Source organism: Gossypium arboreum, chromosome 10 (genome assembly GCF_025698485.1).
Source record: "Gossypium arboreum isolate Shixiya-1 chromosome 10, ASM2569848v2, whole genome shotgun sequence".
Lineage (NCBI taxonomy): Eukaryota > Viridiplantae > Streptophyta > Magnoliopsida > Malvales > Malvaceae > Gossypium > Gossypium arboreum.
This window is the reverse complement of record NC_069079.1, coordinates 5,997,665-6,021,951: the sequence shown is the minus strand read 5'-3', so window position 1 is coordinate 6,021,951 and position 24,287 is coordinate 5,997,665. Positions and strand designations below refer to the sequence as shown.

The 24,287-nt window shown below is 30.5% G+C and overlaps 2 protein-coding genes and 1 non-coding gene across 3 annotated transcripts; all 3 read left to right on the top strand.

Annotated features, from left to right (window-relative positions):
• Positions 1-763: 763 nt before the first annotated feature.
• LOC108472777 (uncharacterized) lies at positions 764-2,277 on the top strand. Its single transcript, XM_017774333.2, has 2 exons — positions 764-1,200; positions 1,505-2,277. Exon 2 carries the CDS (start codon positions 1,517-1,519, stop codon positions 2,039-2,041), a length of 525 nt encoding a protein of 174 aa, XP_017629822.1. The 5' UTR covers positions 764-1,200; positions 1,505-1,516; the 3' UTR covers positions 2,042-2,277.
• Positions 2,278-11,238: 8,961 nt separating this feature from the next.
• Positions 11,239-14,296, top strand: LOC108470776 (subtilisin-like protease SBT1.4). The gene has a single exon (XM_017772226.2). The coding sequence runs from the start codon at positions 11,813-11,815 to the stop codon at positions 14,126-14,128; it is 2,316 nt and encodes a 771-aa protein (XP_017627715.1). The 5' UTR covers positions 11,239-11,812; the 3' UTR covers positions 14,129-14,296.
• A 289-nt stretch (positions 14,297-14,585) lies between these two features.
• TRNAS-GCU (transfer RNA serine (anticodon GCU)) lies at positions 14,586-14,667 on the top strand. Its single transcript has one exon. It is a non-coding gene; the product is annotated as a tRNA-Ser (tRNA).
• The last annotated feature ends 9,620 nt before the right edge of the window (positions 14,668-24,287 follow it).

Genomic DNA, 24,287 nt, shown 5'->3' with positions numbered 1-24,287 from the left:
ATATTGTATTTGTGTTATTTTATATCTATAGTTTTAAAAAATCACTATCACTTTTGAAATACAAATATATATTTATAAATTTAATTAATTAAATATATATTTGAATTATTTTTTATTTGGTTCGTTATTAATTAGAGTTTTTTATTAGAAATTGAAGTTATTTTTATTTTATGAAATTATTACTTTTAATAAAAATAAAATCTAGAAATTAAGATACATTCATTTCTGTTTATCATTTTCCAATATAAAAGTGTTTTTTTTCCAAAATAAAAATATTAATAAAAATATTCTATTATATCACAATGCATTTTAAAGGAAAAAGAGAGAATATATTGGCAGAAGATGAATGGTCCAATGTGGACATCCCCATTCCCCTTAATCAGCACTAATTTGAGAAAGAGTCTTCTTCCCATGTTGGATTGTGAATTTATTCCTCTCAATAAACAAGAGAATCATATTAAAAGTTTCTTTTCTATTTAATTAAATATTCTTTTTAAAAAATATAAAGATATTAATGGTTAAAAATTAATAAAGTCTAGAAATAAAAAAATTAAATGAAAAAGCTTGAATTTCAAATTTAATGGAGAATATGATATTAAAAAAAAAAAAACCAGTGCTATAATTAGTTAGGAGGCCAGCTAGATTCATAATCTTCCAAATTTGACAAAGCTTAGCTGACAAAGAAGAGATGAAGGGCCAGAGATTCACTTATATTTGCTGACGTGGAATTTAGTAGAGTCCACCCCCTTAATGTTTCAATCATTGCCTTCTCTCTCTCCCTCCACTATTTCTCTCATTTATAAGCGCCTGTGAGTGCAGAGAATTTTGAGGAAGACAAACATAAAAAGCAATCTCTTGGTTTTCTTGATTGTATAAAGGGTTAGTAGATTTGGGTCTCTAGGTTTCTTTCAAAACAAGGTTTTTCTTTGAAGTATTTCCTCGCTTTCTTTTAAAGAGAAACCACAAAGAAAAGGAAACGGGTTTTGAAGAAGGAGATGGTTTTCATGTGTGAGATTTTCTTCCCAGGAGGAAAATTGGAAGAAAGAGAGTGGGAAAAGGAGAGATAATAAAAAAAGAAGGAGAAAAAGATCAAATTTGCCTAAAAAGCCATAGCAGCAGAAGTGGAAAAAGGGGGTAATTCCTTTTTAAGCAAAGAACAAGAACCCTAAGTTTTTGTTTGTTTCATCTGCTTATCTGCTGGTAATTCCTTTTGGATTTTTTTTTAAAAATTTTCTTTTTCTTATCTGTTGCTGGTTGGTTTCTTGTTATTTCTAGATTTTTGTAAAAACTTCTTGGGGGAAATTCAATAGGTTACTGAAAATTCATAACTAGCTGCATTCTGATCATGTTAAATGGCTTGTATGAACACAAGTTTGTTTTTAGTTGAGAAAAAAGAAAAAACAATGGGAATTCGTTGGTTTCATTGTTAATAATAATACAACTGCAGCTAAATATTAGGTAAGCTATAATATAACTCAAGTCAAACTTGTGTTCTTTTAAACAGGGCTAATTGGCAATGTCTGCTACGATAATGAGTGAACCAATGGTGGTATCAGCACCATCACCAGAAACTCAAGCAACATCAGCAAAACTTGCTGCACAATCTGATGTCCAGTTCGCCAAATGCGATTGCTGTGGACTTACCGAAGAGTGTACCCCGGCTTATATCGAAACGGTACGCCAACGGTACCAAGGGAAATGGATATGTGGCCTTTGTGCTGAAGCAATCAAAGATGAGATCATAAGAACTGAAAGGCTTATTAGTACCGAGGAAGCAATGGCCAGGCACATGAACTTTTGCCAAAAATTCGTCTCCTCCGGACCGCCTCCTGATCCTACGGTTCATCTGATATCTGTTATGAGAAGTATTCTTAGAAAAAGTTTGGATTCCGCGAGAGGTTTAAGATCGACCCCTCCGATTAGTCCTACCGGAAAGGTCAGCAAAATTCGAGTCCAACTCGGTCTGAATGTTGTTTCCCTACCCTGTCTGGTTGATAGAGGTATAAGAGATGATGGGAAGGGAATCAAGAGCCTGGATTGAACAATAGGGGAACACAAAAAGAGCCAGGTGCACTGGTTTTTTTTTTCTCATAGTTGTAAGACTTTGGGTTCAAGTTCCTCCTTCATAATTGTATCATTGTTTGAAACAGATAAAATAAATTAAAAAGGAAAATTGATGTTTTAAAGTTTAGACTTAGAAGTTTATGTAGATTTTAATGTTAAATATAAATAGAAGTTGTTCTGTTTTTGGAAATCTAATTCTTCTTTCAGAATAAAGTTGCAGTTCTCTTTGTTTGAATTCTTATTATAAGGACTTAAATGAAAAAAAAAAAAAAAAAAACACCCATTTAAGCAAATAATAAAAATATAATTTATAAAAAAATTAATATTTGGTATGGGAATTGAATGATTGGATGAAAGAAAATAGTTCCAAAATTGAGGTGTAGAAAAATCCAAGAGTAACATGGAATTATTTTAATAATGGAATTCAACCTAACTTGATTCCCTATATTTGATTCCATTTTGTGCTGAGATGCCTTTAATGTTATTTTCTTATGAGATTACTCAAATTTCCCAAATCAAAGGTAGTGCAAACCAATTACCTCAAAATCATTCCTTTAATCCTTAGTAGTAAGGACTAAGAATTCGCGTTTGTTGTTTGGATTTTACCTTATTATTGTAATTTATAGAAAAATATAAATTTATATATTTGTGATGTTTTATTATTTTTCTAAAATTAATATGATTTTTTAGGCCTATTGAAAATCAGGTTTCAGCTTCGTCTTGTACATGTCTGTGAACATGTATTTTGTTATTTGAGTTGTTATCTTTAAAGTAACACATACATAGTATTGACAGTTAATCTAGTAGTGATGTGTGGTAAGTTCTCGATATGTCACGTCACGAATATATATTAAAAATTAATAAAGAATAAATTTTTGTCCAAGTTAATTCTTGATGTGAAAAAATATTATATTTTTATTAATTTAATTTTAAAATATTTTTGAATATCTAAAATTTATATTTGTTATATGGTATATTGAGAAATTGTCGCGCGTTACTAACGGATTGACTAATACTATCATGTCAATATAAATTAACGATGTTAGTGTAGAAATACTAACCTAAGTAACGAAAAAAAAATCAAGTGTCAACTAAGTACATTTAAAAAAATTTAAAGAATAAACTACATATTAACTCAAAATTTAATTTAAAAAATCAATTTCACCCAACTCCTAATTTAATAAAAAAAACTGAAAATTGTCGAAAAAATCGTTTGCATAAATCAAGCAAGAAAGAATAGAATGAATCACAATTGCTAAAGTTTTAGCATGAAAAACAAAAAATCAAAAAGAGGATTTTTTTTTTAATACAAAAGAGATCATTGAATGACTATATAAAGCAATTTAGTTAAAACCCTGAATGGAGCATAAATGGTTAAACATTTGCATCAGAACCTGACACTTTTAACAAAAAAACATTGGCAAGAAAGTGTTCTAACACAGTGGCAACAAAAAGAAAGAGGCTGCCCAATAAACATGACAAAGTTTTGTCTTGCTATGAAACCCCAAAAAAAGGGGGGGGGATAAAATAAACGATTGGAATATTTTTCACCATTGTTGGAGCTCATTACATCAAGTGAGACAACTAAGATAGCAACAACATTAGAACCAGTTGTTGACAGCTCAGCTCTGCTGCTTACTCATATGTTTAAAATTGTTAAATCCTGACAGATAGAAGTTTCTGGAAAAATGGGAGATTTAAATGCATGGTTGATTGGTTTGGGGGTTAAGTGAAAATGATCGAAACTAATTGAAAAATAACAAGTGGGGTCTAGGTGTTGTGATTTGGCTCATCAAAGGACAGATCATCTGACTCAGCTATGGACCCCCAAACCCACCAATCTTATTTTTATGGTAATTAAGGCCAATCAAACTTGTTTATCTTTTATCTGAAAATATTACTTCAAATTATCGATAAAAGTATCAAGCATAGTTAGCAGAATAGTTAAATAATGATATACAATATGTCATATATATTTCATACTGATATATAAAGATTAATTTTAATAATAAAATTGAAAAAATTTTAACAAAAAATCGAACAACTCTTTGATTTAATATACAGACTAGTTTACTCATTTTTTTAATAAATGAATAAAATACAATCTAATTTTTATATAAAACCTTCATGGTAATTTTATCTAAACTATCTTACATTGTTTTGTTGATAATATAAATATATGTGGTAGCAAAGCAGAGATTTGGCAGAAATTATGTTGTACATTTTGTTTTTTTGTGTTTATACTTTTCACTCTCCTAAAGTACAAAATATGGTGTTTGATAGGATCTGATATGGATTTTGTAAAAGTTGGAATGGAATATCAATGAACATCTATGTATACATCCAGATATTCTTATTGTCTTTTGTTAGTTTTTGCTTTCAATTAACCTAACTTTTTGTTGCTCCTGATTTAATGAACTATTACCCAATTTATTAGAAATTTCCTTTCAATTAAAGAAAATGTTGGCAACCAATCTTCTTTTTTTTTTTTTTTAATTTTAAAAAAAGACACTTTATGCATATGTTTTGTTAGGGCTAGATTTCATTATTCATACAATAATTTATCAAAAATTGTGATAATTGGACATATTTTATGAGATGAACAGCTTAAAGTTATAACCAATTAATGAAGTTAACATTCCTCTTGCTTTATCTTTTAACTAGATGAATAACATTTAGGGTAAATCACAATCAAAGTGATTAAACCATTAGTAAATTTATGTTTTGATCACTCCAAAAGTTACAAAATGATTATTAAACTATTGAAAAATTTTTATTTAAGTCATTTAACTATTCAAAAGTTTTTATTTATGTCATTGGGTTGTTAACTTTTTATTTTTATTTTAAAGTTTTGTTAGCTAGTTCCAAATGAAAATTCAATTATCTGTATGGTAGTACTTATCGGCGAGTAGAAGAATATACTTTAAATCTAAGTCGATCTAACAATCAGTGTCGAAGATTGAAGAAGAAAGCTATTTAAATTTTAGTTCATATATTCATAACGTTCAATCATGGTGCGAGCAATGCAAACAGAAAAGACCATACAATAACGCTTTTAACAGCCCAATGACTTAAATGAAAACTTTCAAATATTTCAATAATCATTTTGTAATTTTTAAAATTTAGTGAACAAAATATAAATTTACTTCTAATTTAATGACATTAAATGTAATTTACCCTAAAAATTAATTAGATTTTAATTAAAAACAAAATTTTTGGATGAAACACCATTTAAAAAGTTAAGCTCTCTTTCAAATATCATCAATAACTTTTGTAAAACAGATGCTTTAAAATTATTAAATATATAAATTAAAATTAACTATTATAAATATTTAATTGAATAACTGAATTAATTAATCCAACATAATTTTTACATGATATAATTCAAACTAAAATATTTAAAAGTCTCAACTTTGTTAAATGCATTAATATATTAAAAATGAAGGAAATGGATTAATAACCTCCAATAATGAGGATCTAAATTATTTCAATAATTGAAAAAGTTCTTCTTGTTCAACTAAATCATTAGTTTATATCATTAAAATAATCTTTAGTTTATATCATGCTATTGTTTTTAATTGCCCCTAATCATTACATGGATAAGAAGGAAACATGAATCTGTTTTTTTTTTTAACAAAATGGTTTTTCTTTCAACTTTTATAGTTCAATAATAGGATTATTTTGTACAGAGAGACGGAGGTAGAAAATTTTTGGGGTTCGTAATTAAATTGTATATTTTTATAATAGTAAAAATATAATTTTATTATTTTAATAGTTTATATTTTTATAATTTTTAAAGGATTAAATTAAATTTTTATCATTTTAAAGAGTAAATTATAATTTTACTATTATTAATTTAAAATTTTTAAGTTATAAATGGTTTAAATGAAAAAAAAAAAATTTAAGGGAGAGCGCGGCCTGCCAGCTCCCTTGGCCCTGCCAATGATTTTGTATTTCAATTATTAGTATCCAAAGTATGCTTTTTACTCTAAATGAAAAAAAAAAAAAATAGGGGTAAATCCTAGGTAAAAATATGCAGTTAATTTCTGTATTTTGAACTTTTACTTCAAAAAGTTAAGATGAGCTTAAAACTATAGTAATGTTGAGTAATTTCTATAAAAATGATAACTTAGTATGCTTATTTTACATTAATTATAAGTCACGCTATATGAAGATAGTTTGATTAACATGTTATGTTGGAAAATTTTAATAGAAAATAATAATGATATTAATGGTTCAATTGAAAATTTTAAATTTAAAATGTAAGGGACTTAGTTTTAACCTTTTAAATATAAAATTAAATTTAAAATTTTGTCAAAGTAGAGGAACAACCAAAGTAAATGTAATGAAAGCTTTTATTTTAGGAGTTATATTGTATTTTACCTCTTCTACTAAAAAATAGCAACTTAGTCTTTATATGTTAGATCAAAGAGTAAATTTGTCATTTTGTTAAAAGTTTTATCTATTTTATCTATTTTTTCTGTTAAAATCTGATCCTTATATATCAACATGAGATATACATGGCACATCAAGTGTAACTGTCTGGTTATTTTGTCAACCATACTAATTTTTAACAATAGAAATAAAAGAAAACTTTAACTAAAAAGACTAATTTATTTTTTAATTTAAGGCATTAATTTACTCATTTTTTGAGCAAAAGAAACCTTCATGATAAAAATCTTTATGATAATTTTACCAACCAATACCATATTTTAACCTAACTTACGTGGGTCAATATTTCCCATTATATATCATTGCATTCATTTTCAGATCTCACAAAATCTATTCTAACCACCCATTATTAATTATGTTTGGTAAGTCAAAATCAAATAACCAAAAATAATTAAAAAAAAAACCCTCAATAATCCAGCGACGAAACCTAAGTACATGCATTTTTCACAATAAAGAAAATGGTTTATTTTACTGTGAACAATTACCCGACAAGCAACTACTGATTGACTAATCAAAGTAACGTTTATTGCACCATGATTTGTCTCTTACTGCACAAAAAGGGGACTTTTGATTTCCGTTGTTAATAATTAATTTACTTTCTTTGTCTGTTAACAACATCATTTATGTCTGTCCACATTGGTTGTTAAGACCTTAATCATATGAGATAGAAAATTGCTTCTTCTTTTTTTTTTTTTTCCTTTTTTTTCTATGTTTCTCTCTTTACCTTTGGACTGGGTAAAGAGAAAAAAAGAAAGAAGAGGAAAGAAGTCTACCATCCACTTCATTATTAGTAAACCCCTGTTTGTGTAGTTACTAAACAATAATAAGCAAGATTTTGTATTTTTTACAGTTCTATGTAATGATGATGATCGGCGAAAAGTATTAGATTGAGGTATCATGAAGACCAAGGAAAAAAAAATAGATTAGCATGGAATGATATGCTATATGGTAGGGAAGTGCAAACCACATGACAATTCTAGAAGGTATGCGATTGGATTATTGGAATAGTTTGGGGATAAACTTCCAAGGATTTCTCTTCCCATTTTCAATTAAATAAACTTTTTGATATGTATAAATTGGGGTCTTAGGAGTAAGCATATAGAGGCACGATTAGAAAATCTACATCCATGGGATGTGAATGGTGTATTAAAAACAATTCATTATTTGAATCTAAGAAATTGGTTGGTAGTTTTGTTGATGAAATTATTCATAGATGGTACAAAAATAATAGTTTGTCACCAGGTAAAGCAGTGAATTTTTTAGGGCCGATGAAATTTTAATTTTTATAGTTTATATTTTATAATTTGTAAAGGATTAAATTGAATTTTTATAATTTTAGGTGTAATTTTACCTTTATTAATTTAAAATTTTAAAAATTTCTAGAGCTTAAAATAAAATTTTTCATTTTAGGGGAGGCCCGGGCCCATGCCAGCCCCCTTGGCTACGCCCCTGTTTGCCACTATAAGAAATTCTTTTCTGAAATTTAGTTGCTTGAGAGATAATTTAAAGAGGAAAATTGGAAGGCATAAATACAAGAAAAATCTTGGGCAATAAAATTTTTCTTGAATTTAAAGTGGATCTGATGAAAAAAATGTTTGTTAAGTGAGAATGAGATTAGATATCGAGCTAATTTAGAAAGATAGAATCATAGTCGCATTTGGATTATATGAAATTCATATTTATTGAAGTAACAATATTAAGAGTCTCTTTTTACATCCAAAATATGATAACATTTCAAAACATTGTAGATCTATAGGTAAAGGTAGTATTTGTGAAAGAATTATTCATAGAAGATTAGGGTTACAGTAAAATAACTATCAGGATTTTAACTAATTAATGAATTCAATTACCAAATTCAATGATCAAAATGGACCAAAAATCTCGATTAATAATCCAGTTCAACTTCAACTTAGATTCAAAATTGATATGTCTAAGTTAGTACAAATATCATGTTAATAGGAGCTATTATGGTTTAAATTTAGTTATTAATATTTTTCATATATTATTACTTGTTTTCTATTTTCATGTGTTCTCCAAAAGCATGGTGTCAATGTGGGCTAACTTTTCTAAATCCATTTAGTCCTTTGTCCCATTTATATTGTATTTATATTAGAAGATAAAAGTACAAGTTTCTTTTGAGTCAAACTGTAGTTGGAAAAGTGGATTGGACTTTGTTTCAGGATTGGGTTTCACTGTTTCAGGGAGTCTTGAACGCATTGGCTCTCATAACTCTAATGTTTTCCCTTTATATCTATTATTATCAGCTAAACAACATTAATAGTTATTTAATTATAGCCACTTAATTATAATTATAAAAATTATAAAATGGTGATTCAATTATATATAATTTTATCACGTGTCAATTAACATAAAAATACAAACACTGAAAAATTCGGGATAATCGAGTGATAAATAAAATAAAGTTAAATAATTAAATTATTATTTTATAAATTTTCATAATTGAGTGATTATTAATATAATAATTTTTTTTATTTTAAACCACTAATTATTAATTATATTTGGTAAGTGAAAATCAAATAACCAAAAAGAAAAGCCTTCAATAATTTTAAAAATATGGTTTATTTTATTGTGAACATTACTCGACAAGTAAGCAACTATTGATTGATTAATCAAAGTACTGTTCATTACGCCATGATTTGTCTTTTATTACCAAATAAAAAAATATGGAAGAGTGGGCTGAGATAAAACTATACATTATCCTGTATTAATAATCTACCTGCTTTCCCATCATTTACGTCCCTCCACATTGGTTGTTAGGACCATAATCATATATGGTAGGAAATTGCATTTTTTTTTTATATGTTTCAATCCATCAACTTGATAAATATATTTAATTTGAGTTAGAGATATATTTATTTTATGGTTTATAAAATTAATTTTTAGGATTTGTGATTATTTCTTTTAATATTATTGTCTCGAAGATTTTAATATGAATTTTCATATAACGTTTCTTACTATTACATCTAACATTTGTTGATAATTTGAGTTGAACTTTATAGTTCAATTTTATTTATATATATATTACTAGATGTTTTTGTTAAAATTACTATTGAAAATTTCAAGCTCTTAATTAGTTATAATAAAAAAAAAATATTGTGTCTTGATTTAATGGAGTAGTGATTAGAGTTTTTGTCTTTGGCACAAATTCAAACTGTGTTACACCTATTTTTAATATTGTATGAAAAATATATTATAGGTCAAAGTTCATTCAAACCTTCAATATTTTTATTTTATATCACTAAGTACAACTTACATACTCACACACGCACGCTACTAAACTACCATACAGATGAAACTTGTGAATTAAATTTTACATCTTTAAGGTAAAGGGAACATTTAAGATAAATTGAACACTCTTAACCAATTAATTGAATGAGTTTCAAATTTTAAAAATGTACCGTAACATCAATAATAACTAAATTAGCACTTGTCTCTCCAACAAATAGTCAGTCGTGGAAACATGCATTGATACTTGGGAGGATGTCTTCTTTTCGCTGTAGTCCAACAAAGAAAATAGTTTATTTTACTGTAACCCGACGAGCAGCTACTGACTGATTAGTCCAAGTAATAATTCATCACACCATGATATGTCCCTTGTTACAAAAAAAAAAAAAAAAAAAAAGAAAAGAAAAGAAAAAAGAAAAAAGTAGGCTGAGATAAAACTTTAGATTTTCCTGTCTTAATAATTTACTTGCTTTTGCATCACTTATGTCTGGCGGTTGTTAGGATCCTAAGCATATAAGTAAGAAATTACTATTTTCTTTTTTTATATTATGATTTATATTCGAGATTTGTAGTTGTCCTCCTAATAATATTATTTTTAAGATTTGAACTTATTTTCTCCTTAAAAGTACAATATCCCTTATTATTGTATCAAATCATTTATTAGTAAATTGCATTTTATTTTTATTTCTATGTTTCTACTCTTGTGTGAAAATTAATATACTTAACAACCTTATAACATGAAATGTATGTTCAAAAGACTCCATTATCTATCCAACATGATAAATCAATTTTATTCAAGTTGAACTTTGAATAAGTTTTTGAACTTTAACTTGATTTAATTTTTTTTTTATAAATTAATCTTAATTTTCTCAAATTCTTCATTAATTGTATACTCTTAAAGAAAATATTATATAATTAAATTCATTTGAATATCTAGCTTAAGAGTCTACAATAACATCAATACTAATCAAATTAATACGGTCATAGCAACATATTTGGAGAATGTCTCTTTCTTTTTGGGGGGTTGAAGTCAGGTCCATCTTGTTGTGTAGGAATAAGATTATCTTGAATGGTAAGTATGTTGATGTGTTACAATTAGGTAAAAATACAATGAAAGCCATTATATTAAAAGTCAAATTGCATCTTGTCTCTATTTAAAAATAAATAAATTAGTCTTTTTTGTTTTAAATTGAATAGCAAATTGATCATTTTGTTAAAATTCTTTTCATTTTTATTGTTAAAAGTTGGTCATTATATATTAGCACAAAGTATCTGAGAGCACATCACATGTAATTATGCAGTTATATCATCAATTATGCTAATTTTTAAATGTAAAAATAGATTAGTTTTTAACATAAAAACTAATTTACTATTTGATTTACCATAAAAAAGTTAACTTGTCTTTTTTTTTTTTAGTAAAAGAAATAAAATACAACCTAATTTCTAATAAAAGACTTCTACAATACTTTTACTGTTATAATTGGCGAAGAATGTGAGGGAAGGTTAGAATGGTGGATACGAAGGAAATTGGCAGCTACGTTGAGTCGTGTTTTTGCATCTCCCTAGTCTTTTTGCCCAACCAACCTCTAATGACATGCATCATGTTGGGGGTACAAATGTGGACTGCTCCTGATTGGAATTGGCTTGAATTTAACGTCGATGGTTCATCTTTAGGGCTGCAGTGGGTGGAATTTTAGGCAACAACGAGGTCAGGACAGTAGCAAATTTAGTGGTGGAATATTTTTGTTACCTACAACTAATCCAACCATAAACAGCAGGTTTGGCATGATTTCAGTCCAGCCACGTTCTTTGTCACGTTCTCGTATCATTAAATTATAAAACATCAATTCAGTAGTAGCTATCCATCCATCCATCATTAATATATCTTAAAGAAATGAAGAATTTGCCTTTTGGGCATTCATTAAAGGCTTTAATTTCCTCAAACGTGGATTCAGCGTTTGATATTTCTTCCATTGATCTGATTATGATTTGGTGACGAGGGTGTTGTGTCCCCAATTTCCCTGGAACACAAAAACAGAGAAATTTCCTGATGGCCGTGGCCATTTCCTTTCTCTTCCTCCTCTCTCTCCTTCTCATCCCTTTCTCCTCCTCTTCATCATCAGACCGTCCACAAAACTTCATCATCCACGTCTCCAAATCTCACAAGCCGTCACTTTTCTCATCTCACCATCACTGGTATTCCTCCATCCTCCATTCTCTCCCTCCTTCCCCTCACCCCACCAAGCTCCTCTACACTTATCAACTTTCCATCAATGGCTTCTCCGCTCGCCTCACTTCTTCTCAGGCTAACAAGCTCAAACATTTCCCTGGGATCCTTTCAGTCATTCCCGATCAGGCTCGTCAGATCCACACTACTCGGACACCTCATTTTTTAGGCCTTTCCGATGGTGTAGGCCTTTGGCAAAACTCCCATTACGGTGATGGTATTATAATCGGTGTTTTGGATACCGGAATATGGTCGGAACGACCCAGTTTTCTGGACTCCGGGCTGCCCCCTGTTCCCAATACCTGGAAGGGTACCTGTGAGACCGGTCCTGACTTCCCTGCTTCAGCTTGTAACCGGAAAATAATCGGTGCTAGAGCCTTTTATAAAGGCTACGAATCTTACCTTGAAGACCCCATTGATGAAACGAAGGAATCTAAGTCTCCCCGAGATACTGAAGGTCATGGCACGCATACTGCTTCCACTGCTGCTGGATCTATGGTTTCTAATGCCAGCCTTTTCGAATTTGCATATGGGGAGGCTCGTGGTATGGCTACAAACGCCAGGATTGCTGCTTACAAGATTTGTTGGAAAATGGGTTGTTTTGATTCTGATATCCTCGCAGCTATGGATCAAGCTATTGCAGATGGAGTTGATGTGATCTCTTTATCTGTGGGAGCCACTGGATATGCTCCACAATACGATCATGATTCCATAGCCATTGGGGCATTTGGTGCAGCTAATAATGGTATCGTTGTCTCATGTTCTGCTGGGAATTCTGGTCCTGGTCCATCCACTGCTGTTAACATTGCGCCTTGGATTTTAACAGTTGGTGCTTCCACTATTGATAGGGAGTTCCCAGCTGATGTGGTTCTTGGTGATGACAGGATTTTTGGTGGTGTTTCGTTGTACTCTGGTGAACCTTTGGGTGATTCCAAGCTTCCTCTGGTTTATGGTGGTGATTGTGGTGACAGGTATTGCCATATGGGAAGCCTAAATTCATCAAAAGTTGAAGGCAAAATCGTTGTTTGTGATAGGGGAGGGAATGCTAGAGTTGAAAAAGGAGGTGCAGTGAAGCTTGCCGGTGGGTTAGGAATGATACTAGAAAACACTGCCGACAATGGTGAAGAACTCATTTCCGATGCTCATCTTATCCCAGCTACAATGGTGGGTGAGGCAGCTGGTAATAAGATCCTGGAATACATTAAAACAACTCAGTTTCCTACAGCTACAATTTCGTTCCGAGGAACCGTGATTGGCCCTTCACCACCAGCTCCGAAGGTTGCAGCCTTTTCGAGCCGTGGTCCGAACCATTTGACCCCGGAGATTCTCAAACCCGATGTCATTGCTCCTGGTGTTAATATCTTGGCAGGATGGACTGGTGCCGCTGCACCAACTGATTTGGACATTGATCCAAGAAGAGTTGATTTCAACATAATTTCAGGCACTTCAATGTCCTGTCCTCATGTTAGTGGATTGGCAGCTCTGCTTAAGAAAGCATACCCCAATTGGTCACCTGCTGCCATAAAATCTGCTTTGATGACAACAGCTTACAATTTAGATAACTCGGGACACACCATTAATGATCTTGCTACTGGGGAAGAAGCATCACCATTTATTTATGGAGCTGGTCATGTGGATCCCAACAGAGCTCTAAATCCGGGATTGGTATATGATATCGATAATAGCGACTACATCGCGTTCCTTTGCTCAATCGGCTATGATTCAAAGAGGATTGCAGTATTTGTGAGGGAACCTATTAGTTCAGATGTATGTGCTACAAAATTGGCCACACCAGGGGATCTTAATTATCCATCATTTTCAGTAGTTTTTAATTCTAATGATCATGTAGTTAAGTACAGGAGGAAGGTAAAGAATGTTGGGACTTCAGCTGGTGCAGTTTATGAAGCTAAAGTGAATGCTCCACCTGGTGTCAAAATCAGTGTTTCGCCGAGTAAGCTCGAATTCAGTGCCGTAAACAAAACGTTGAGCTACACGGTTTCATTCGCAAGTGACGGTTTGGGGTTGTCTTCTGTTGAGTCACAAGGGTTCGGGTCGATCGAGTGGAGCGATGGAGTCCATCTTGTGAGGAGTCCCATTGCTGTTAGGTGGATTCAGGGAGTGCAGGAGGAGTCCTTTTGATTTTCACATTCAAGTGAAGCAAACAAATTGTTGCAAAGCGTTTCTCAATCAACAGATTAATCATCTGATTGCTTGAACAAAAGCATCTTTGTCATAACATTTCATTGTACTTGATTTTCATATGTCATCATCAATGAAGAAGGTTCCTGCTGCTATTATGCTGGAAAATGGCTTTTTTTCCCCCCTCTTATTATCATATCCAACGATTGATATGAAACGAAAGTGAAACCAAGCACTGAAAAAAGCCAAGGAAGGGTCACCTTTTCTTTTCCTTTTCAGTTTACATGTGAGAGTGGAGAGAAGGATGGGTTAACTTTATGAGGATAAAAAATGTCACAACTTAAAATATGATCCACCCAAAACTTTCTTCCTTTTTCCTGAAAATTCTAATAAAGTAACCAGTTTGAACAATTAATTATTTCTATGGTATAAATCATATACAAATTTATAAAGCAACGACGCTTTGGCCGAGTGGTTAAGGCGTGTGCCTGCTAAGTACATGGGGTTTCCCCGCGAGAGTTCGAATCTCTCAGGCGTCGTTTGTTTTCCTTTTTCCCCACTGATTTTGATAATGCCATCTGCTTATTTTTTCATTTACTCACATATATTTTAGAACTTGTATTGATTTAAATTTGTACTAATTAAGTTATATTTTTGTATTAATACCATTAGTTTATATTAATGTAAAACTCTTAATCAATCTAATGGTATTATATTTTAAAATATTACTTGAATTTGATGGTGATAATGATGTGTCTTACTCATATGTCACAAAATTAAAATTATAATATTTTTCAATATGTTTAAAAGTATTCAAAATAGCTCTCTTGGAATAATTTTAAATAATTATACATGCAATATTTTTATCACAGCATATCCATTCAATATTACATTTTAACTATTGTTTAGTAAATTGAACACATTTTCATTTCGTTTAAGTAATAGAGTATGCTATGTTGAGTTCAAGAAAAATCATATACGATAGATGATTTCGTTTAATTTTAAAAGTTGATGAAAAGTCGTGTTAGTTTATTAATTGGGTGAAAATTACTAATCCATCGATATATAATTACATATCTGTCCATAAAGATGTTATATACTTATATTTTATAAAGATATCTCTCTTCAACACATATATAAAGGATTTTTGGAATGAATTATAATCGCTATCTTTAAAGTTCAATTTGAAATTTTTACTACTCTTGATATATTTCAATATTTATTGCAGTTCGTAACTATGGAAAATCAAGAACAAGGCATGCAGACATTTTCCAAACATTTTACACCAATTGAAGTGGAGAAACGCATAATATTGTTCTCTTATACCGTGGTTGCGGAGTTCTTTGAGTTTGAAGAAGGTCGTCATTTTTTATGGATGTGACGGAGTTTGAGGAAGGAATGGACATTTGTTGGCACATTTCATGCCAACAATATTGTCGAAAACCATGTTTCTATAAGTTGGGCGTAATTTTTACTTGATGAAGTTACTTTCACTGAAAAACCCCAAGGTAATGGACCTTGGAAAAAATTCAAAGTTGTAATCAAGCGAAAAATTAGATTGTTCGGACAAGATATTTGAGGAGAACTCATGGTGTAAATTGTAAAAAAAAAAAACTTTTATACCATTGTTCTTCACTGGGAGGAGCCACCAAAAAAAATAGGTACTAATGATATGTGTTTAATGTACCAAATATTTCATAATATATAATAAAAGCTGTAGTTCTAAATATATATTTTTCTTTTTTATTTTATTAATCTCTTTTTTTACACAATGTTTTATAAAAAAAGGGAAATTCATCTATAGAAGCACATGTAAAATATAACCAAATTGATTGTTGCGCATGGATGCAGGGAGGCATATATCATTCATTCCAATGAAGAAATTGAATATGTTTTGCCGGTTCAAGAAAAAAAATTATATATAGAAAGTAAATTCATCTATCACTATGTGAAAAGTAGTGTTTATTCACCAATTCAATCAATAGTCAAGTTAATTCGTTTATGTATCTATTCTTTTTTAAAAAGATATCTCTTTTCAACAAATATATAAAGGACTTCTGTATTAAGGTTATGATCACGATTTTTAGAAAATCAACTAGAATTCTTATCACTTCTTTATTATATTTCAGTATTTACTACCGTTTGTAAACATGAAAAATCAAGAGCAAGGCAGACAAAGCTTTTCAAAGCACTTGACTCAAAGCGAAGTGAAAGATCGCATCATATTCTTTTCTTACACTGATGTTGCACCGTTCTTTGAGTTTCAAGAAGGTCGTCTATTTTTCATGGATGTTACGGATAGTTTGGGAAAAGCATGGACATTTATAGGTACATTTTATGCAAACCTAGATGTTGGTAAGTATGTATCAATAAAATGGCCACAATTTTCAAGTGAGAAAGGATTGAAAGCTAACGACGAAGTTATATTTATAGAAAGGTCCCGACGTAAAGGTGAAACACCTTGGAATTCAATGTTGTAATCAAGAGAAAAATCAGATTATTTGGACAAGACATTTGGGGAGAGCTTAAGGTGTAAAATTTAAAATAAAAATTTATGCGTTTAATGCACCAAATATTTCATAATATTTAATAAAACTCATGGTTGTTGATTTTAATTATTCACTATCAATTTTTGATTCTATATTTTCATGGGTGAGTAATATATATTGGAATAAATTCGTAGTCATTAGCATTTGTAATATATTCGGTGAAAAGTGTTCCTCTCCTCATTTAAAGAAAAACAATTTTTTATTAAAATGTATTAATAAATTTTTATTAATGTATTAATTAATTTTTTAATTATTTTTAATACTCTTTCTCAATCTTAAAACAAAACCAAACTAGTTTGGATGGATTTTGAAAAGAAAAGAAAAAATTACATTTATTATGCTGTATATTGAGTTTTTAAAATTCAAATTGGAACAAAGATACAATAAGAATGCAATCAACTGGTGAATGTATGTGATCTCCTGGCTTCCACTATATTACACACTACAATCCCTTTCTCCCGTGCTTCTTCAACCTACTATTAATAATGCTTGTATATCAATAATAGCCAGAAACTAGCATTTCCTTAACATATAAGAATTAATAGCATGCCTTCTTGTCATCATAGAGCCGTCAAGCATGAAGAACACCAAGCATGACTAAAGTACCTATTGTGGCACTCGACACCAGAAAAATTAATATATACTGGTTTACCATGCATAATATTATTCAATCACATGATAATGATCATTAGTGTTTAAAATAGTCATCACCATACATATTATTATTCAATCATAATAAACTTAAAAAATAATAAGTATTTGCTTCCAAAATAACAATAAGTCCTCAAAATATGATAAAGATATCGAATATTAATAATAAAGTTCTTAGCCAATGTTTGCCAATTTTATTGTGATCTTATTCTTCTATGATCCAACTATGATGATCCAACTATGCTAGGCAAGCGAGGTGTTGGTTCTTCATATTCACCCCATCCAGTGGCTTGAATTTCCTCCAATGGAATTGAAAACCAATCCATTTCCCTAACATTGTCTCTCTCCATCCTCATCATCAGTAAGTGACTTTATTTTCGAGAAAAGTTTTGGATCAATTCCGAATTCCAGTCAACATCGTCAATATACAAATCTACTGCATTATTTGACAACTTATTCTCTCAAGGAAAACCATGATAAATTTCCTAGAATCTTTGTTTCGCTTCCTGGAAAGCTGTTAAACCAACAGAATCATCCCACTCGAACACTTTGTCATGTTCATACAAATTCTTATTTGCTTCAACAAATCTTTCCCATGGCATTGCACCCATTTCGATGTAGAATGTTTTCTCCCATGCAGGCAATGGTTCAGGTTTGGGATGAGTAGTCCTTTCTCTGGAGTAACTTAGTTGACAATATGACCTTCCTCCTTGACGATATGACATTTTTCTGTTTGAAAAAAAAAGAAAATTAAAATAAGAAAGATGAATATAATGTTAGTAAAATATGATTGATTTTGAAACGTGTAGAATACTTTCCTTAAAGCTTCAAATTCAAAGTAGAATTGTGAAAATGACTAATAGAAAAATCCTTTATATAAATACCAAATAGATGTATCTTTCTGTAAAATATAATGTATCTTTTAACAAGATACCCTTTCATAGGGTTGCATCTTTTTATCATATTTACATTTTCGGATGTCGTATTATTTAATCAATTTGGTCGGCCGCATAGGTAAATAAATAAATCAAAATTTCAATCAAATTTTTGTTTTAGTCATTATATTCAAATTTTATGTTAAATCTTTTAATTCAACAGAGTTAAATATTCTTGTGTTGATGTGAAAACACCTTAAACTAGTATTTCCGATTCATTATGGTGGTATGGTTTTGATTTTATTTTAAATGAGAAATTGGTATAAAATCCCATTAAACCTTAAAATTTAAACACATTTTCATTTCGTTTAAGTAATAGGGTATGCTTTGCGGAGTTCAAGAAAAAATCATATATGATGAATTTCGTTTAATTTTAAAAGTTGATGAAAAGTTGTGTTTGTTTATCAATTGGGTGAAAAATTGCTAATCCATCGATATATAATTACATGTCTGTTCACAAAGGTGTTATGTACTTATCTATTATAAAGACATCTCTCTTCAACACATATATAAAGATTTTTTGTAACAGAGTTATAATCATTGTCTTTAAAGTTCAATTTGGAATTTTTACTACTCTTGATATATTTCACTATTTACTGTCGTTCGTAGCTATGGAAAATCAACAAGAACACAGGCAAAGTTTTTCAAAACGTCTTACCCAAATCGAACTGGAGAATCGTATGATATTATTCTCTTACACTGTGGTTGCGAATTTCTTCGAGTTCCAAGCAGATCATCTGTTATTTATGAATGCTACGGATAGTGTAGGGAAAGAATGGATATTTGTTGGCAAATTCCATGCCAGTGATAATGTTGGAAACTATGTTTCCATAAGTTTGCCATGGTTTACAGTATAGAAGGGATTGAAAGTGAACGATGAAATTATTTTCATTGAAATACCCCAAGGTAATAGACCTTGGAAGAATTTCAAATTTGTGATCAAGAGAAAAATGAGATTATTTGGACAAAATATTTAGGGAGAACTCATGGTGTAAACTATGTCATTGTTCTTCAACGAGGGGGAGCCACCAAAAAATAAAAATAGATACTGTACAAGCCCAATTTAGCCCGGGGCCCAATAAGATCCCAAACATTAACAACCAAACCTCTCACAACATAAACCCAAACCTAAATCAACTATTTACCCAAAACCTAAGCCCAATTTCAAACCTTAGCCCAATATCTAAAACAAAAAACAAAACAAAAAAAGAAACCCTAGCCTAACCTAGCCGCCTCTGCCCTCTGTCCCATCGCCCCATGCCAGTCGGCCACCTGCTCCACCGCCCACTTGCACCTGCAAAACCAGAGAGGAAATGAAAACAAGAATAATGGCAACGAATTAAGGCTATAAAAACCCTAAAAAAATGTAAGCTTTGGGATATTTTTTTTTCCTATTAAAATAAGAACAGACTTTCAAACACGAAAAAAAGTAGAAATACAATCAAGAGACTTAAATAGCAGCAAGAAACACAAAAAAACAGAGGAGTAGATTCGACTGAAGTTTTTTTTTTTTTTGGTATTTATTTTCGCTTTTTTATTTTTATTTTTTTTCTTTTCGAACCTATCTATTCTTTTTTTGCCAATTACATACATACACATATTAAGAAATACATCAAAAAGTATAAAAATACAAAAAAAAGGGTACCTTTTGGGATTCCTACCATCACTTGGACGGGCCGGGTGATGATGGGATGGCGGCGACCACGGTGGCATCTGGTCGGGGACCTCGTCGAATTCTGGGTTAACCTAGAGAGAAGAGAGAAGCCTTTGTTTTTTTTTTAAACTATGATGAGAATGAAAATTTTAAAAAAAAAATTAGGCTTTTATAAAGGACCAAAATGGCGCCATTTTGGTTGGTCTCCTCAGGCGCCAAAACGATGTTGTTTTGGGGAGACCGACTCGATCCGACTCGCCCTAATGACAGGATCGGCGTGATTTTTACGGAAGGGCTATTTGCGCATTTAGCCCTTCCGCTTTTTTATAACTATGCAATTAAGTTTTGATTCTTTTTAATTTTGACCCTGAAATTTGTTTGAAATTCAATTTGGGCCTTATTTGAACGACGTCGTTTAAGGGGGCTGGGATATTTTCTCCTTTGATCCCTCCTCATCATTCGCGTGTTTAAACCAGTTCCCTTTTCTTTTATTTATTGCGAATTTACCCCAAAACTTTGTATATAGATTCAATTTCGTCCTTTTCATTACTTTTGTTGTTTTATTATATTATTATTATTATTGTACTTGTACTTATATTTATTTTATTCTAATGGCATTTTTATTACTATTTCCATTATTATTATTATATATATACAATGTCTATTTTTGATATTATTATTATAATCTCGTTTCATTATTATCATTCTTATTAATACATTATTACTATTTTTACTATACTATTATTCCCTTTTTTTGCATATTACTATTATTGTTATTAACAAGTATTATTATTATTAATGTATTGTGTTATTCTCTATTACTATCATTTATATTTCATTATTATTATTAGTGTTACTATTTCTATTATTGTTTTTATTTATTTATTATTATTATTGCTATTAGTACTACTTTTATTACTATTATTTTTATTACTGTTACCATTACTATATTATATTATTACTAACATATTATCATTATTATATTGTTATCTACTATTCTTTAGACACTCTCGTTCATTTTATATATACACATACATATATACATTTTCACATATCATTCCAAACTTTAAAATACTTATTACTTGTATTATTACTATTAATATTATTATTGTCATTACTATACCATCATTTTTAGTTTTACATAATGTTTATTTATTTGCTACTAGTTCCTTTTAATTTGAACATTTCTTAGCTTATTCATTATTTCCTTTTTATTTTTTTGATCGTTTATTTTATTTTATTTTTGCTCTTATCATCATTATCGTTCATATTCGTGCTTATGTTTATTATGTTATGCCTGTCAATACCGAAATTTTTATTTGTTATGCATTCTTTATTATCTCGTTTCATTACGAATTTATGTTTTATCCAACCCAATATTAATTCTTTCATAAAGGCAATATTTTGTATTTGGGAATTCGAGAAAATCGTGCCCTAACTTACTGGGTTTCGATTTTTCTCATTTAACCTAAATAACAGAATATCCTTTAAACCGTAATACGGGTTTTTGAATAAAAATGCTTACCCTCGGAGATACGAAGTGTTGTGCCCCAACTTACCGGGTATGACATCTTATTACCTCGAGATAAGATTTTGGTAAATAAAGGCAATGTTCGGTATTTGGAAGTTTGAGAGATCGTGCCTTAACTTTCTGGGTTTCGATTTTCCTCGTTTACCCTAAATAATCGAATGCCCTTTTAAAAAAGGTTAAAATACACGAATTTTAAGTAAAAGGCAAGCTCATTCTCAAAAGTTCAAGATGTCTTGTTCTAACTTACTGGATGTGACATTTTATCACTTTGAGACGAGAAGGTCTTTAACATTTGAGTGTTTTTTTTTACAAAAGAGGGATTGTATTTCAAAGTTGTCGAAACCATTTTTTGAAAACGGGAATCGACTTGGTTTGAAAGCGAAAATTAAAACAGGAGTCGCCACCGATCTTTATTAGGTGTGATCGGATTACCTTTGTTTTAATAAATCAATTTTAGTTTACTAAAACAGTGCCTTTGGTCTACGAAACTTGAGAGAATGGGTTCGGGAGTCGGTTACGTGCGAGGAAGGATTAGCACCCTCGACACGCCCTAAAAATTGGTACCGAACTGATTAGTTAATGTCTTAATGTCGAAAGTTGAAAATCGGGAATGGATTTTAAAATACAATCCTTTTTATTGACGTCGATTTTAAAAATGCTTGAGTTAGCTTGAATCGATTGTTTAGAGATTTCCTTGTCTCGAGATATCGAGTATCACATCCGTAAGTTAGGACACAATACCATGAATTCCGAGCACAAAGTTGTCCCTAATTTGAATGAGAATTTCATGTGTTTTAAAACTTGAAAAGGATATTTTGCTATTTAGAAACAACGAGAAAATCGAAACCCGTAAGTTAGGGCACAATTCTCGATATTTCAAAATGCATGACATTGCCTTATTTGGAAAATTTTGCTTTTGAATAGTAGCGAATGCAATATTCAAGCAACATGTGTTATTTATTTAGGTTAAAATAAGGTGATTTATTGGATAAATACATTGGGGTCTAATTTGAGGTGATGATATGGAATGAAGTATAGTGCGACATGGAACAATTATTCATGCATAAAATATTCCACAAGCGTATGACAATAATACGAACATGAGTAAGCAAATTTGCATACGTGCAATAGCAATAGTTTCACAACATACATTATTTACATGCTAGAATTAGTTATGGAAGAACGACAAGAACATATATAATAATCTAAAAGGTGCGGAATCAATCGAAATAAATAAAACGTATGAACCATTTGAAAAAGATAGCAAATAAGCTTAAAAATAAATAATAGTAAAGAATAAATTTCTGAAACCAATAATGCATAAAACCATTTTTTAAAATATATATATATATATATATAAAAATTTATAACAAATAATATAGACGTAAGTACATAAAGTTTAAAATGGGTAATCTGAAAAAGCTTATAATAAATAATACATATAATACTAAATAAATAAATAGAATAAAGAAATAAAAAAGGTTCAAGATAACGAAATAATTTTAAATAAATAGTACATGCAATGATTTAAAAATAAAATGGTATCCTAGAGTAAAACGTAACAAGTTATAATAACTAATATGAACAAGGGTCTTAATGTAAGGCAAAATAGTATAAAGGACCCAAGACAGATAAAAAAGATTTAAAACAGTATGTGAAAAATTTAAGAATGAATATGCAAAATAATGGAATATAAAAAGAACAAATAGTCTAATAAGAATGAAAATAAAATATGTAATATATGTATGCACTAAAATAATTAATATGTAAAACTTAAAATAAATAAATATAAAACAATTCATTAAATAAAAGAGATAAATGCACAAATCAGTATCAAGTTTGAAACTAAATATAATAATATCTACATAAATTGCAAACGGGGTATGTAATAAAATATAATGAAGCAGTTTGAAATAAAAGGGGAGATGATCAAATTAAAATCAAAATGAAAGAAAAGGTACAAAGTATAACAAAGAAGTGCCATGGACTATATCAAAACGCATTCAAAGTTGTGAGGACGAAATGGGACATTATCCCAAACCCCAAATGTGCTGCGTTTCGCCTATCTAGGTCGGGGACCAAATCAATAATGAAGTAAAATAATTGGGCGCTGTTTAAAAAAAGAAAAAGGCAAATCAGGATTAAATCAAGGGTTAGGAAAGGGAGAGGGACCAAAGTGGGCAATTTCCCATTCAAGGGAGCCACACGGATTCCTCTTACCCAAAACATTGCCGTTTTATTGCCTAATAAAGAAAAAAAAAGGATCCAAATTTCATCTGTTTCATTTTTAGCCCCAATATCCCCTTTTTCTTTAAAACAGAAAACGTTCCTTCTCTATCTCTCCCCCATTTTCTTCTCCTCTTAGCCTCCCCCATGGCCGGACATGGGTTCATCGGAAGGTGACTCCACGTTCGCTCCGTGAACGGCGACCGGTATCAAACGAGGCGGGGTTCCCTTGTTCCTTCTCCGAACGGAGGTCGAAGATGAGCCTTTGTGGCCCACCACAATGGAAGAGAAAAGGAAAGGCCGGTCGGTTCGTTGAGCACCCCAAACAAAGTGGATCGAGGTATTTTTTACTCCTTTTTTATTCTTGTTTCAGAACGAAGAAATATATAAAAAACAAAGAGAATCAAGATTGAAACATCCACAAAAATATTCACCTTTCAAAACTCTATTCCTTTTTGATTTTAGTGTGTACCCTTGAGAAGGGATCTCCTCGGCTTTTTAAAGTTGGATTACAATATTTTACATCCATTTTTCTTGTCGTTTTGCTATTTGTTTCTTCTATTTGTCATTTTTCTTATTATTTTTTTTTGCTCGCGTGTTTCTCTCTTTGCGG

Bases quoted from the DNA above. Each gene is read 5' to 3' on its own strand.
- LOC108472777 (XM_017774333.2), top strand. From the start codon at position 1,517: ATGTCTGCTACGATAATGAGTGAACCAATGGTGGTATCAGCACCATCA.
- LOC108470776 (XM_017772226.2), top strand. From the start codon at position 11,813: ATGGCCGTGGCCATTTCCTTTCTCTTCCTCCTCTCTCTCCTTCTCATC.